This window comes from Salmo trutta, chromosome 38 (assembly GCF_901001165.1).
Source record: "Salmo trutta chromosome 38, fSalTru1.1, whole genome shotgun sequence".
In the NCBI taxonomy this organism is placed as follows: Eukaryota; Metazoa; Chordata; class Actinopteri; order Salmoniformes; family Salmonidae; genus Salmo; species Salmo trutta.
The window spans coordinates 29,857,258-29,872,996 of NC_042994.1; the positions used below are offsets into that span (position 1 = coordinate 29,857,258).

At 45.7% G+C, this 15,739-nt stretch overlaps 1 protein-coding gene across 1 annotated transcript; it reads right to left on the reverse strand.

The window, feature by feature from the left end:
• Window positions 1–8,200: 8,200 nt before the first annotated feature.
• On the reverse strand, window positions 8,201–15,497 carry LOC115177663 (hsp90 co-chaperone Cdc37). The gene is made up of 9 exons (XM_029738604.1): window positions 15,186–15,497; window positions 13,920–14,213; window positions 12,570–12,675; window positions 12,226–12,341; window positions 11,937–12,059; window positions 11,587–11,679; window positions 9,665–9,754; window positions 9,268–9,339; window positions 8,201–9,066 (listed from the first exon to the last, which is right to left on the reverse strand). Exons 1-9 carry the CDS (start codon window positions 15,297–15,299, stop codon window positions 8,917–8,919), a joined length of 1,158 nt encoding a protein of 385 aa, XP_029594464.1. The 5' UTR covers window positions 15,300–15,497; the 3' UTR covers window positions 8,201–8,916.
• Between the last annotated feature and the right edge of the window lie 242 nt (window positions 15,498–15,739).

Genomic DNA, 15,739 nt, shown 5'->3' on the forward strand with positions numbered 1-15,739 from the left:
CAATGAACTAATCACTGATCATCATGTGATTGGCCTGACTGAAACATGGCTTAAGCCTGATGAATTTACTGTGTTAAATGAGGCCTCACCCCCTGGTTACACTAGTGACCATACCCCCCGTGCATCAGGCAAAGGCGGAGGTGTTGCTAACATCTACGATAGCAAATTTCAATTTACAAAAAAAAAAAACAATGACGTTTTCGTCTTTTGAGCTTCTAGTCATGAAATCTATGCAGCCTACTCACTCACTTTTTATAGCTACTGTTTACAGGCCTACTGGGCCATATGCAGTGTTCCTCACTGAGTTCCCTGAATTCCTATCGGATCTTGTAGTCATAGCAGATAATATTCTAATTTTTGGTGACTTTAACATTCACATGGAAAAGTCCACAGACCCACTCCAAAAGGCTTTAGGAGCCATCATCGACTCAGTGGGTTTTGTCCAACATGTCTCTGGACCTACTCACTGCCACAGTCATACTCTGGACCTAGTTTTGTCCCATGGAATAAATGTTGTGGATCTTAATGTTTTTCCTCATAATCCTGGATTATCGGACCACCATTTTATTGCGTTTGCAATTGCAACAAATAATCTGCTCAGACCCCAACCAAGGAGCATTAAAAGTCGTGCTATAAATTCTCAGACAACCCAAAGATTCCTTGATGCCCTTCCAGACTCCCTCTGCCTACCCAAGGACGTCAGAGTACAAAAATCAGTTAACCACCTAACCGAGGAACTCAATTTAACCTTGCGCAATACCCTAGATGCAGTTGCACCCCTAAAAATTAAAAACATCTGTCATAAGAAACTAGCTCCCTGGTATACAGAAAATACACGAGCTCTGAAGCAAGCTTCCAGAAAATTGGAACGGAAATGGCGCCACACCAAACTGGAAGTCTTCCGACTAGCTTGGAAAGACAGTACCGTGCAGTATCGAAGAGCCCTCACTGCTGCTCGATCATCCTATTTTTCCAACTTAATTGAGGAAAATAAGAACAATCTGAAATTTCTTTTTGATACTGTCGCAAAGCTAACTAAAAAGCAGCATTCGCAAATGGAGGATGGCTTTCACTTCAGCAGTAATACATTTATGAACTTCTTTGAGGAAAAGATCATGATCATTAGAAAGCAAATTACGGACTCCTCTTTAAATCTGGGTATTCCTCCAAAGCTCCATTGTCCTGAGTCTGCACAACTCTGCCAGGACCTAGGATCAAGGGAGATACTAAAGTGTTTTAGTACTATATCTCTTGACACAATGATGAAAATAATCATGGCCTCCAAACCCTCAAGCTGCATACTGGACCCTATTCCAACTAAACTACTGAAAGAGCTGCTTCCTGTGCTTGGCCCTCCTATGTTGAACATAATAAACGGCTCTCTATCCACCGGATGTGTACCAAGCTCACTAAAAGTGGCAGTAATAAAGCCTCTCTTGAAAAAGCCGAATCTTGACCCAGAAATTATAAAAAACTATCGGCCTATATCGAATCTTCCATTCCTCTCAAAAATTTTTGAAAAAGCTGTTGCACAGCAACTCACTGCCTTCCTGAAGACAAACAATGTATACGAAATGCTTCAGTCTGGTTTTAGACCCCATCATAGCACTGAGACTGCACTTGTGAAGGTGGTAAATGACCTTTTAATGACGTCAGACCGAGGCTCTGCATCTGTCCTCGTGCTCCTAGATCTTAGTGCCGCTTTTGATACCATCGATCACCACATTCTTTTGGAGAGATTGGAAACCCAAATTGGTCTACATGGACAAGTTCTGGCCTGGTTTAGATCTTATCTGTCGGAAAGATATCAGTTTGTCTCTGTGAATGGTTTGTCCTCTGACAAATCAATTGTAAATTTCGGTGTTCCTCAAGGTTCCGTTTTAGGACCACTATTGTTTTCACTATATATTTTACCTCTTGGGGATGTCATTCGAAAACATAATGTTAAATTTCACTGCTATGCGGACGACACACAGCTGTACATTTCAATGAAACATGGTGAAGCTCCAAAATTGCCCTCGCTAGAAGCCTGTGTTTCAGACATAAGGAAGTGGATGGCTGCAAACTTTCTACTTTTAAACTCGGACAAAACAGAGATGCTTGTTCTAGGTCCCAAGAAACAAAGAGATCTTCTGTTCAATCTGACAATTAATCTGGATGGTTGTACAGTCGTCTCAAATAAAACTGTGAAGGACCTCGGTGTTACTCTGGACCCTGATCTCTCTTTTGAAGAACATATCAAGACTGTTTCAAGGACAGCTTTTTTCCATCTACGTAACATTGCAAAAATCAGAAACTTTCTGTCCAAAAATGACGCAGAAAAATTAATCCATGTTTTTTGTTACTTCTAGGCTGGACTACTGCAATGCTCTACTTTCCGGCTACCCAGATAAAGCACTAAACAAACTTCAGTTAGTGCTAAATACGGCTGCTAGAATCCTGACTAGAACCAAAATATTTGCTCATATTACTCCAGTGCTAGCCTCCCTACACTGGCTTCCTGTTAAGGCAAGGGCTGATTTCAAGGTTTTACTGCTAACCTACAAAGCATTACATGGGCTTGCTCCTACCTATCTTTCCGATTTGGTCCTGCCGTACATACCTACACGTACGCTACGGTCACAAGACGCAGGCCTCCTAATTGTCCCTAGAATTTCTAAGCAAACGGCTGGAGGTAGGGCTTTCTCTTATAGAGCTCAATTTTTATGGAATGGTCTGCCTACCCATGTGAGAGACGCAGACTCAGTCTCAACCTTTAAGTCTTTACTGAAGACTTATCTCTTCAGTAGGTCTTATGATTAAGTGTAGTCTGGCCCAGGAGTGTGAAGGTGAACGGAAAGGCTGGAGCAACGAACCGCCCTTGCTGTCTCTGCCTTGCCGGTTCCCCTCTTTCCACTGGGATTCTCTGCCTCTAACCATATTACAGGGGCTGAGTCACTGACTTACTGTTGTTCTTCCATGCTGTCCATGGGACGGGTGCGTCACTTGAGTGGGTTGAGTCACTGACGTGGTCTTCCTGTCTGGGTTGGCGCCCCCCCCTTGGGTTGTGCCATGGCGGAGATTTTTGTGGGCTATACTCGGCCTTGTCTTCGGACGGTAAGTTGGTGGTTGTAGACATCCCTCTAGTGGTGTGGGGGCTATGCTTTGGCAAAGTGGGTGGGGTTATATCCTGCCTGTTTGGCCCTGTCCGGGGGTATCATCGGATGGGGCCACAGTGTCTTCTGATCCCTCCTGTCTCAGCCTCCAGTATTTATGCTGCAGTAGTTTATGTGCCGGGGGGCTAGGGTCAGTCTGTTACATCTGGAGTATTCTCTTGTCTTATCCGGTGTCCTGTGTGAATTTAAATATGCTCTCTCTAATTCTCTCTTTCTTTCTTTCTCTCGGAGGACCTGAGCCCTAGGACCATGCCTCGGGACTACCTGGCATGATGACTCCTTGCTGTCCCCAGTCCACCTGGCCATGCTGCTGCTCCAGTTTCAACTGTTCTGCCTGCGGCTACGGAACCCTGACCTGTTCACCGGACGTGCTTGTTGCACCCTCGACAACTACAATGATTATTATTATTTGACCATGCTGGTCATTTATGAACATTTTAACATCTTGACCATGTTCTGTTATAATATCCACCCGGCACAGCCAGAAGAGGACTGGCCACCCCTCATAGCCTGGTTCCTCTCTAGGTTTCTTCCTAGGTTTTTGGCCTTTCTAGGGAGTTTTTCCTAGGGAGTTTTTCCTAGCCACCGTGCTTCTTTCACATGCATTGCTTGCTGTTTGGGGTTTTAGGCTGGGTTTCTGTACAGCACTTTGAGATTTCAGCTGATATACAAAGGGCTATATAAATCAATTTGATTTGATATGTATATACTGTATTCTATACTATTCTACTGTAGCTTAGTCACTTAATGTTCACTTACACTACCGTTCAAAAGTTTGAGGTCACTTAGAAATGTCCTTGTTTTTGAAAGAAAAGCACTTTTTTGTCCATTATAGTACAGAAATACAGTGTAGACATTGTTAATGTTGTAAATGACTATTGTACCTGGAAACGGCTGATTTTGAATGGAATATCTACATAGGTGAACAGAGGCCCATTATCAGCAACCATCACTCCTGTGTTCCAATTGCATGTTGTGTTAGCTAATCCAAGTTTAGCATTTTATAAGGCTAATTGATCATTAGAAAACCCTTTTGCAATGATCTTAGCACAGCTGAAAACTGTCGTTCTGATTAAAGAAGCAATAAAACTGGCCTTCTTTAGACTAGTTGAGTATCTGTAGCATCAGCATTTGTGGGTTCGATTACAGACTCAAAATGTCCAGAAACAAAGCACTTTCTTCTGAAACTCGTCAGTCTATTCTTGTTCTGAGAAATGAAGGCTATTCCATGCGAGAAATTGCCAAGAAACTGAAGATCTCGTACAACGCTGTGTACTACTCCCTTCACAGAACAGCGCAAACTGGCTCTAACCAGAATAGAAAGTGGAGTGGGAGGCCCCGGTGCACAACTGAGCAAGAGGACAAGTACATTAGTGTCTTGTTTGAGAAACAGACACCTCACAAGTCCTCAACTGGCAGATTCATTAAATAGTACCTGCAAAACACCAGCCTCAACATCAACAGTGAAGAGGCGACTCGGGATGCTGGTCTTCTAGGAAGAGTTGCAAAGAAAAAGCCATATCTCAGACTGGCCAATAAAAATAAAAGATTAAGAAGGGCAAAAGAACACAGACACTGGACAGAGGAACTCTGATGACACCAGTCTCCTGGACGCCTGTTCCTACCGGTGATGACGCCAGTCTCCTGGACGCCTGTTCCTACCGGTGATGACACCAGTCTCCTGGACGCCTGTTCCTACCGGTGATGACACCAGTCTCCTGGACGCCTGTTCCTACCGGTGATGACACCAGTCTCCTGGACGTCTGTTCCTACCGGTGATGACACCAGTCTCCTGGACGCCTGTTCCTACCGGTGATGACACCAGTCTCCTGGACGCCTGTTCCTACCGGTGATGACACCAGTCTCCTGGACGCCTGTTCCTACCGGTGATGACACCAGTCTCCTGGACGCCTGTTCCTACCGGTGATGACACCAGTCTCCTGGACGCCTGTTCCTACCGGTGATGACACCAGTCTCCTGGACGCCTGTTCCTACCGGTGATGACACCAGTCTCCTGGACGTCTGTTCCTACCGGTGATGACACCAGTCTCCTGGACGCCTGTTCCTACCGGTGATGACACCAGTCTCCTGGAACGCCTGTTCCTACCGGTGATGACACCAGTCTCCTGGACGCCTGTTCCTACCGGTGATGACACCAGTCTCCTGGTCATCACTGGACGGACCTCTGTTACGTAGGTACATTCCTACAGTATATTATCCCTCACTATCTACAGAATAGCTCAACTCCGTTCCCCCCATTCTACTGTACCTGCTGGATGCAGGATTCCTCTGATTTCCTGTAGAAAGTAACTGTCTCCCTCTTTTTTTCTCTTACTTATCAGTGGTCATTTCATGAGTGTGTTTCCATTGTCAGGTTGTCATATTATCTGGTGTCTTTACCATTGAAAGTGTTTTATTGGCCAGTACAACATGTGTTCATAAATCTATTGGTCAGCCTCAAACACCTGCTTACCAGTAATTGTCGTTGCATAAATCAAACAGGGAACGGATTCTGTCATCTTTCTACTGTATCAAAGTCTGGCTTCTGATTGGCTGATACACCGGGAGAGTGATGTCACCACATAGCAGGTATCTGGCAGTATCCAATGGCATTGATGAAACAATACAAAATACCATTTGCAGGGTTATATTTTCACCATGTTCATCGAAAGAGTAGAGGCAGACAGAGAGAGCGAGAGAGACTGAATAAAAGAACAATGTACAACAGACGAGGAGAAAGATACTGTTTTTGCAGATCAACTTTACTAAGCAAGAGACACACAACTGTAATAACGAAAGGGGTGGAGTCAACTGACAGACCACACCCGCTCTGTCCCAGCTGCAGCGAGGAGCTCCGATCAGAATTGCACTGGTTTTAACCTGTTTCATCTGGTTTAAAGTGGTTTGGCCCATGCGGAGAGACAGAGACAGGCCTGAGAGATGGTTTGGTTCAGAGGGGATGGAGGTGAGATTGGAGGGTTTAAAACCGGGGTTGAGCAGTTCTGAATGAGTTTCTGTTGGGTAGCGGTTCTAAGATCAAGGTAACATTTCAAAAGACTGGTCTGAGTTCTAGGTGACTAGAAGGGGAGGGAGTGGAGAGTGGAACTACACCTATAAAACAAAACAAACAATTATGAATAACAAAATCAAACAGATCACGTGCTATTAAACCGGAAGTGAGGTGGGGGGGTAATATAAAGATGGGACTATGGGTAGAAGAGACAGCAGGGATAAGAAGTGAGGTGGGGGGGGGGGTAATATAAAGATGGGACTATGGGTAGAAGAGACAGCAGGGATAAGAAGTGAGGTGGGGGGGGGGGGTAATATAAAGATGGGACTATGGGTAGAAGAGACAGCAGGGATAAGAAGTGAGGTGGGGGAGGGGGGGGGTAATATAAAGATGGGACTATGGGTAGAAGAGACAGCAGGGATAAGAAGTGAGGTGGGGGGGTAATATAAAGATGGGACTATGGGTAGAAGAGACAGCAGGGATAAGAAGTGAGGTGGGGGGGGGTAAATACACTGCTCAAAAAAATAAAGGGAACACTTAAACAACACAATGTAACTCCAAGTCAATCACACTTCTGTGAAATCAAACTGTCCACTTAGGAAGCAACACTGATTGACAATAAATTGCACATGCTGTTGTGCAAATGGAATAGACAACAGGTGGAAATTATAGGCAATTAGCAAGACACCCCCAATAAAGGAGTGGTTCAGCAGGTGGGGACCACAGACCACTTCTCAGTTCCTATGCTTCCTGGCTGATGTTTTGGTCACTTTTGAATGCTGGCGGTGCTTTCACTCTAGTGGTAGCATGAGACGGAGTCTACAACCCACACAAGTGGCTCAGGTAGTGCAGCTCATCCAGCTGTGGCAAGAAGGTTTGCTGTGTCTGTCAGCGTAGTGTCCAGAGCATGGAGGCGCTACCAGGAGACAGGCCAGTACATCAGGAGACGTGGAGGAGGCCGTAGGAGGGCAACAACCCAGCAGCAGGACCGCTGCCTCCGCCTTTGTGCAAGGAGGAGCAGGAGAAGCACTGCCAGAGCCCTGCAAAATGACCTCCAGCAGGCCAAAAATGTGCATGTGTCTGCTCAAACGGTCAGAAACAGACTCCATGAGGGTGGTATGAGGGCCCGACGTCCACAGGTGGGGGTTGTGCTTACAGCCCAACACCGTGCAGGATGTTTGGCATTTGCCAGAGAACACCAAGATTGGCAAATTCGCCACTGGCGCCCTGTGCTCTTCACAGATGAAAGCAGGTTCACACTGAGCACATGTGACAGACGTGACAGAGTCTGGAGACGCCGTGGAGAACGTTCTGCTGCCTGCAACATCCTCCAGCATGACCGGTTTGGCGGTGGGTCAGTCATGGTGTGGGGTGGCATTTCTTTGGGGGGCCGCACAGCCCTCCATGTGCTCGCCAGAGGTAGCCTGACTGCCATTAGGTACCGAGATGAGATCCTCAGACCCCTTGTGAGACCATATGCTGGTGCGGTTGGCCCTGGGTTCCTCCTAATGCAAGACAATGCTAGACCTCATGTGGCTGGAGTGTGTCAGCAGTTCCTGCAAGAGGAAGGCATTGATGCTATGGACTGGCCCGCCCGTTCCCCAGACCTGAATCCAATTGAGCATATCTGGGACATCATGTCTCGCTCCATCCACCAACGCCACGTTGCACCACAGACTGTCCAGGAGTTGGCGGATGCTTTAGTCCAGGTCTGGGAGGAGATCCCTCAGGAGACCATCCGCCACCTCATCAGGAGCATGCCCAGGCGTTGTAGGGAGGTCATACAGGCACGTGGAGGCCACACACACACTACTGAGCCTCATTTTGACTTGTTTTAAAGACATTACATCAAAGTTGGATCAGCCTGTAGTGTGGTTTTCCACTTTAATTTTGAGTGTGACTCCAAATCCAGACCTCCATGGGTTGATAAATTGGATTTCCATTGATTATTTTTGTGTGATTTTGTTGTCAGCACATTCAACTATGTAAAGAAAAAAGTATTTAATAAGATTATTTCTTTCATTCAGATCTAGGATGTGTTGTTTAAGTGTTCCCTTTATTTTTTTGAGCAGTATATAAAGATGGGACTATGGGTAGAAGAGACAGCAGGGATAAGAAGTGGGGGGGGTAATATAAAGATGGGACTATGGGTAGAAGAGACAGCAGGGATAAGAAGTGAGGTGGGGGGGTAAATATAAAGATGGGGTCATGGAGAAAGGGACTATGGGTAGAAACGGAAGCAGGGTGAAGTTTAGCATTTTCCCCAAATGGTTAACGTCAGGATTGGGGGAGGGGAATCTGATCCTAGACCAGTACCTAGGGGAAATTTCACCCCACATTTTCATAAAGCGTCTCAGAATAGGAGTGCTGATCTAGGATCAGGTCCCCTTGTACATGTGATGTTGTTCAGATCAGATCCAATAGGAGTGCTGATCTAGGATCAGGTCCACTTGTGCATGTGATGTTGTTCAGGTCAGATCCAATAGGAGTGATCTAGGATCAGGTCCCCTTGTACATGTTGTTCAGATCAGATCCAAAATCAGCAGTCCTACTCTGAGACTCTTTGTAAATACTGGGCCGGTGCAGATCTTCAATGGGTCAGGCTAATGCTAGCGATACTAGCCCAATTAACGCTAGGGAAGTTAGCATCTTCACAGCATGTTTTCAATAAGACAAGCTAATGTTAGTAAAGAGTGTAGCTAGGTCTGAAAAGGTCAAAAGTCTAACGGAAGGGTTCAATTCATGACAGAGTCATTTCTCCTCCTCCGCCTCTCCCGCCTTCTCTGGTTCTTCCTCGTCCTCCTCTTCCTCGTCTTCTTCTTTGTCCTCTTCGTTGTCGGTATTGGCGTTGGGAACCCAGAGTCCTGAGTCAATACACCTCTTCATGTGGCCCTTTGCCTCCTGCGGAACCCCAGAACACACACAGGTTAGAGTTAGAGAGAGTTAGTTAGAGTTAGAGAGAGAGTTAGAGAGAGAGTTAGAGAGTTAGAGTTAGAGAGAGAGAGTTAGAGAGAGAGTTAGAGAGTTAGAGTTAGAGAGTTAGAGAGAGAGTTAGAGAGTTAGAGTTAGAGAGAGAGTTAGAGAGAGACAGGAGACACTCACCATGGGGTCCATCTTACTTATAGCTTCCTGCAGCATTGAGATGTCTTTATCATCAAAACACTTCTTCATTTCCTGTGAAACAGGATGTGACATCACAAGTCAGAGGTCAAAAAAGGAGGCTGAGGTTGGCGACCACTTCCTCTGAATATGTGACCATAGGTTGCTGACTATTATGAAGATGTCTGTCTGTCTCTCTGCGTGTCTGTCTGTCTCTCTGCGTGTCTGCCTGCATGTCTCTCTGCCTGCATGTCACTGCATGTCTGTCTGTGTGTGTGTGTGTCTCTCTGGGTATGACTGACTGACTGACTGTGTGTGTGTCTCACTGTGTGTGACTCTGCGTGTGTCTGTCTCTCTCTGGGTATGACTGACTGACTGTCTGTGTGTGTGTGTGTGTTACCTCTGGCAGAGTGTCGTAGACTTCCACAGGGTCCAGTCCACCAGGCCCCAGTCTGTTCTGTCTCTCCTCCTCCTCATACTCCTCCATAGCCTTTAACAATTAGTTTATTATTTTCATTTTGAACCTCACCAATGCCTCATATTTAACTCTATGTACAGTTGAAGTCGGAAGTTTACATACACCTTAACCAAATACATTTAAACTCAGTTTTTCACAATTCTTGACATTTAATCCTAGTAAAAATTCCCTGTTTTAGGTCAGTTAGGATTACCACTTTATTTAAAGAATGTTAAAATGTCAGAACAATAGTAGAGAGAATTATTTATTTTAGCTTTTATTTCTTTCATCACATTCCCAGTGGGTTAGAAGTTTACATATACTAATTGAATGTTCGGTAGCATTGCCTTGAAATTGTTTAACTTGGGTCAAACGATTTTGGGTAGCCTTCCACAAGCTTCCCACAATAAGTTGGGTGAATTTTGGCCCATTCCTCCTGACAGAGCTGGTGTAACTGAGTCAGGTTTGTAGGCCTCCTTGCTCGCACACACTTTTTCAGTTATGCCCACACATTTTCTACAGGATTGAGGTCAGGGCTTTGTAATGACCACTCCAATACCTTGGCTTTGTTGTCCTTAAGCCATTTTGCCACAACTTTGGAAGTATGCTTGGGGTCATTGTCCATTTGGAAGACCCATTTGCGACCAAGCTTAAACTTCCTGACTGATGTCTTGAGATGTTGCTTCAATATAGCCACATAATTTTCCTTCCACGTGATGCCATCTATTTTGTGAAGTGCACCAGTCCCTCCTGCAGCAAAGCATCCCCACAACATGATGCTGCCACCCCTGTTCTTCACGGTTGGGATGGTGTTCTTCGGCTTGCAAGCTTCCCCCTTTTTCCTCCAAACATAACGATGGTCATTATGACCGAACAATTTTTGTTTCATCAGACCAGAGGACATTTCTCCAAAAAGTACAATCTTTGTCACCATGTGCAGTTTCAAACCGTAGTCTGGCTTTTTTATGGTGGTTTTGGAGCAGTGGCTTCTTCCTTGCTGAGTGGCCTTTCAGGTTATGTCGATATAGGCCTCATTTTACTCTGGATATAGATTATTTTGTACCCATTTCCTCCAGAATCTTCACAAGGTCCTTTGCTGTTGTTCTGAGATTGATTTGCACTTTTCACACCAAATCACGTTCATCTCTAGGAGACAGAACGCGTCTCCTTCCTGAGCGGTATGACGGCTGCGTGGTCCCATGGTGTTTATACTTGCATACTATTGTTTGTACAGATGAACGTGGTACCTTCAGGTGTTTGGAAATTGCTCCCAAGGATGAACCAGACTTGTGGAGGTCTACAATTTTTTTTCTGAGGTCTTGGCTGATTTCTTTTGATTTCCCCATGATGTCAAGCAAAGAGGCACTGAGTTTGAAGGTAGGCCTTGAAATACATCCACACGTACACCTCCAATTGACATCAGAAGCTTCTAAAGCCATGACATCATTTCCCAAGGCACAGTCAACTTTGTGTATGTTAACTACTGACCCACTAGAATTATGATCCAGTGAATTATAAGTGAAATAATCCGTCTGTAAAAAATTGTTGGAAAAATTACTTGTGTGTCATGCACAAAGTACATGTCCTAACCGACTTGCCAAAACTATAGTTTGTTAACAAGAAATTTGTGGAGTGGTTGAAAAACGAGTTTTAATGACTCCAACCTAAGTGTATGTAAACTTCCCGACTTCAACTGTATGTATGTATTTTAGTATTTTGTTCATCAGTCCACAGTTTTGATACAGTCCCAGAAAAGTGTGAATGTCAGAATGTTTTTGGATTAAATATCGCTTTGAACTTCTCCCACTTCCATAAAAATACTTTTAAACACCTGAAGGAAGAAAAAAAAATGGAGGGAAAATGACCTTTTGTATCCTGATCTTAGCTCTGCCTCGAACTCTCTCTTTAAATGACTCCAGCTCATCAGTAAAGGCCTCCTGGTAGGGCTGGTCTGCAGTCTGACAGAGAGACAGAGGTGTGACATACCGATATATGTGTGCACAGTACATACACACGTGAAGTTAAAACATCAACTCATAAAGCCGGGATTCAATCAAAGGGGCGTTATCGCCAAGAAAACAAGGCTTTTCATTGAAAGGTCATTTCCACTTGAGCCGATATCTGCAGCGTTTCTGTCTGTATGCAATAACGCACCTCTGATTGAATACCGGCCTTTTAATGAACAAAGGCAACACACACACACACACACACACACCTTGATCTTTTGGAAGAACTCTCTGAAGCATCCTCGTGGGTCGATCTTTAGGCTCTTAGCCAACTCTAAGATGAACTGCATCACTATGGTCTGATGGGCTACCTGATCCATCAAACCATGTTTCTACACACACACACACACACACACACACACACACACACACACACACACACACACACACACACACACAGGTTAACATACACAAACACACACACAGGTTAACATACACAAAGACACAGAAAGATGTAAACACACACACACAATATCTGTGAAACACACCCCCCCTTACCTCCTCCACCTCCAGGTCGATACACATGATAACCAGGAAGTTAGCCGTCTCTTCACACACCAGGTAAGGGTGGTCAGACAGGTACTTCTGACTGTCCTCCCAACGCCGAAGCATCCCTACACACCACACACGGGTTAGAAAGAGAGGAAGAGAGAAAGAGAGGGAGAAGAGTGTAGAATACAGACATTAAATGGTTTAGTTGTGAGGTGTTGAAACAGACAGAGAGAAACGAGTGTAGAATACAGACATTAAATGGTTTAGTTGTGAGGTGTTGAAACAGACAGAGAGAAACGAGTGTAGAATACAGACATTAAATGGTTTAGTTGTGAGGTGTTGAAAGTCACCAAAGTGTTTGATCTCTTTCTTGTGTTTATCCACAAAAGTCTGGTGTTTCTCCTCCTTCTGTTCCTCCGTCTCTTCTGTCGCTTCCGGCTTGATGTTCAACATACTCTGGGGGAAGAAGGGATGGAGAGGAGGGGAGAGAGAGAAACATATTTTCAGTGGACTGGACAGTTGACAGTAGAGGAATAACGTGACATCAATAGTTGTGATGATAGCCCATATCTTCATGATTTATCCTTCAACAAAGTAATGTATTGTCTTCCTATCTCACCTGGCTGAAGCCCTCCTTGTTGAGGGAGGGGTGTATCTCTATAACACCTGGCTGAAGCCCTCCTTGTTGAGGGAGGGGTGTAATCTCTATCTCACCTGGCTGAAGCCCTCCTTGTTGAGGGAGTGGTGTAATCTCTATCTCACCTGGCTGAAGCCCTCCTTGTTGAGGGAGTGGTGTAATCTCTATCTCACCTGGCAGAAGCCCTCCTTGTTGAGGGAGTGGTGTAATCTCTATCTCACCTGGCAGAAGCCCTCCTTGTTGAGGGAGTGGTGTAATCTCTATCTCACCTGGCTGAAGCCCTCCTTGTTGAGGGAGTGTTGTAATCTCTATCTCACCTGGCTGAAGCCCTCCTTGTTGAGGGAGTGTTGTAATCTCTATCTCACCTGGCTGAAGCCCTCCTTGTTGAGGGAGTGGTGTAATCTCTATCTCACCTGGCTGAAGCCCTTATTGTTGAGGGAGTGGTGTAATCTCTATCTCACCTGGCTGAAGCCCTCCTTGTTGAGGGAGTGGTGTAATCTCTATCTCACCTGGCTGAAGCCCTCCTTGTTGAGGGAGTGGTGTAATCTCTATCTCACCTGGCTGAAGCCCTCCTTGTTGAGGGAGTGGTGTATCTCTATAACACCTGGCTGAAGCCCTCTTTGTTGAGGGTGTGGTGTATCTCTTGCTCACCTGGCTGAAGCCCTCCTTGTTGAGAGAGTGGTGTATCTCTTGCTCACCTGGCTGAAGCCCTCCTTGTTGAGGGAGTGGTGTAATCTCTATCTCACCTGGCTGAAGCCCTCCTTGTTGAGGGAGTGGTGTAATCTCTATCTCACCTGGCTGAAGCCCTCCTTGTTGAGGGAGTGGTGTAATCTCTATCTCACCTGGCTGAAGCCCTCCTTGTTGAGGGAGTGGTGTAATCTCTATCTCACCTGGCTGAAGCCCTCCTTGTTGAGAGAGTGGTGTATCTCTTGCTCACCTGGCTGAAGCCCTCTTTGTTGAGGGAGTGGTGTATCTAAAATCAAATCTAATTGACTTGTCACATACACATATTTAGCAGATGCTATTGCAGGTGTAGCGAAATGCTACAGCCTCAATATCTCACCTTGCTGAATCCCTCTTTGCTGAGCGTGTCAACGTTCCAAGGCATCTTTTTCTCCTCTCTCCGATGTTCTTCCATCTTCTTCTCCCACAAGCGTTGATCCTTTCTGTATTTCTTCTCCTCGGCCTGGGCCTTGCTCAGCGCCGTCTTCCTCTCCTCCTCTCCCTCCTTCTTTCCTTCCTCCTCTAACGCCTTCACTCTGTACTGCACCTCTTCCAGACGTCTCTTACACTCTGCCATGTTCCTCTCCAGCTCCTCTCCTTTCTCCTCGAAGGCCACCTGTTTCTCCACACGCGCCTAGGAGGGTGAGAAGAGGGGTGATGAGAGGGAGGGTGGAGGAGGAAGGAGAGGAAGGGTGGAGGGGGTGTAGTGGAAGATTAGAGCAGCGGAGAGAGGGTGGAGGAGAGATGAAAGATAGGAGGGACATGGAAGGATGAAGGAGGGAGGGGAAGATGGGTGGAGGAGCGAGGAGAGGAAGGGTGGAGGAGCGAGGAGAGGAAGGGTGGAGGAGCGAGGAGAGGAAGGGTGGAGGAGCGAGGAGAGGAAGGGTGGAGGAGCGAGGAGAGGAAGGGTGGAGGGGTGTAGGAGGGAGAAGAAAGCGGTGGGGGATAGTAACATTGTTGTTCTTTAAAATGTTATCTATTCGCTAGCTAACCAACCATCTTAGAGGAACAGGACTAATGAAGAGAATTTAATGCAGGTAGGCTGTGACTGGCCTCACACTCCAGTACAGTAGGTGGCGGCGTATGCAACAAAGTTGGATGAAAGCCGCCAACCAAATCCCAAAGAAGAAAAATAATAATTATGTTCAAAGCAAGATATTGTACCTAACACAATTCTGCTGGATTAGTTGATGTTGCTAGCCAAGGTTAAGGTGAATCACAGGCTGTGTGGAGAAACTCTTATTGAGCAAGAGACAGGAAGGAAAGGCAGACACAGAGAGACAGAGCTGTGGACAAACTCCTATTGAGCAACTAGGCTACTACTGTAAATAAAGCCCGAATGTTGAAAGCCTTGCCTAGTAAACACCCTGGACCAGAGCTAAGCCTAGCTAGCTAGCACTTTAGCCAGTTGGATTAACGTTAGTCACGTTAGTTGACCAGCTAACTAGATTAGCCGGTTGAGTACTGATTTATATGGCTAAGAACTTAGCTAGCTAGTGTTTGCTGACATAGCTACTGTCGCTAGCTGCCTAACTAGTCACGTACGTGAGCTATTTCTGTATTAGTATTATTTTAGTGAAGACATATCGCCTGTTGTCATAGCTACCTGATGCCTCCATCGGAAGAGGCTCGGGGTGTCGATATTGGGGTGAGTCTCATCCTCGTCATCCGACACTTCGATGTGGTCCCACACACTGTAATCAATAGTCCTAGAGGTCATCTTCTAGCTCTCTCTCCTCCTTCTCTTTCCGTGGGAAGTCCACGCTACAACAGCACACTAAATGGAATGATGTGTAAAGAAAATGTCAACTTTGGTCCTGTTGAAAGAGAGAACATGCGAGGTAAGCTTGCAGAGAACCCGCCGCCCTCTACTCGTTGCTTCAGCTCAAAAGTATTTTCTGGAAAGCTCTGTTGCTTCCGATCTGCGAGGTAGTGTGACGTAGAAATCGTGCGACAGAGATGGGTTTGGAGTCTTCGAGAAGCAGAGGGTCCTGAGCTGATAATTCACTGTGAAAGTAAACTTTATATTTTTAGACTTAGTTCATTTTAATCTCTGTGGAATGTTTCTTTATTTCTAGAGCAAAACGTTAAGGTACATTCTATTTATAATCACATATGTAATCTATAGCTTCAGCCACAGGAAGGCGCACAAGGAGCAAA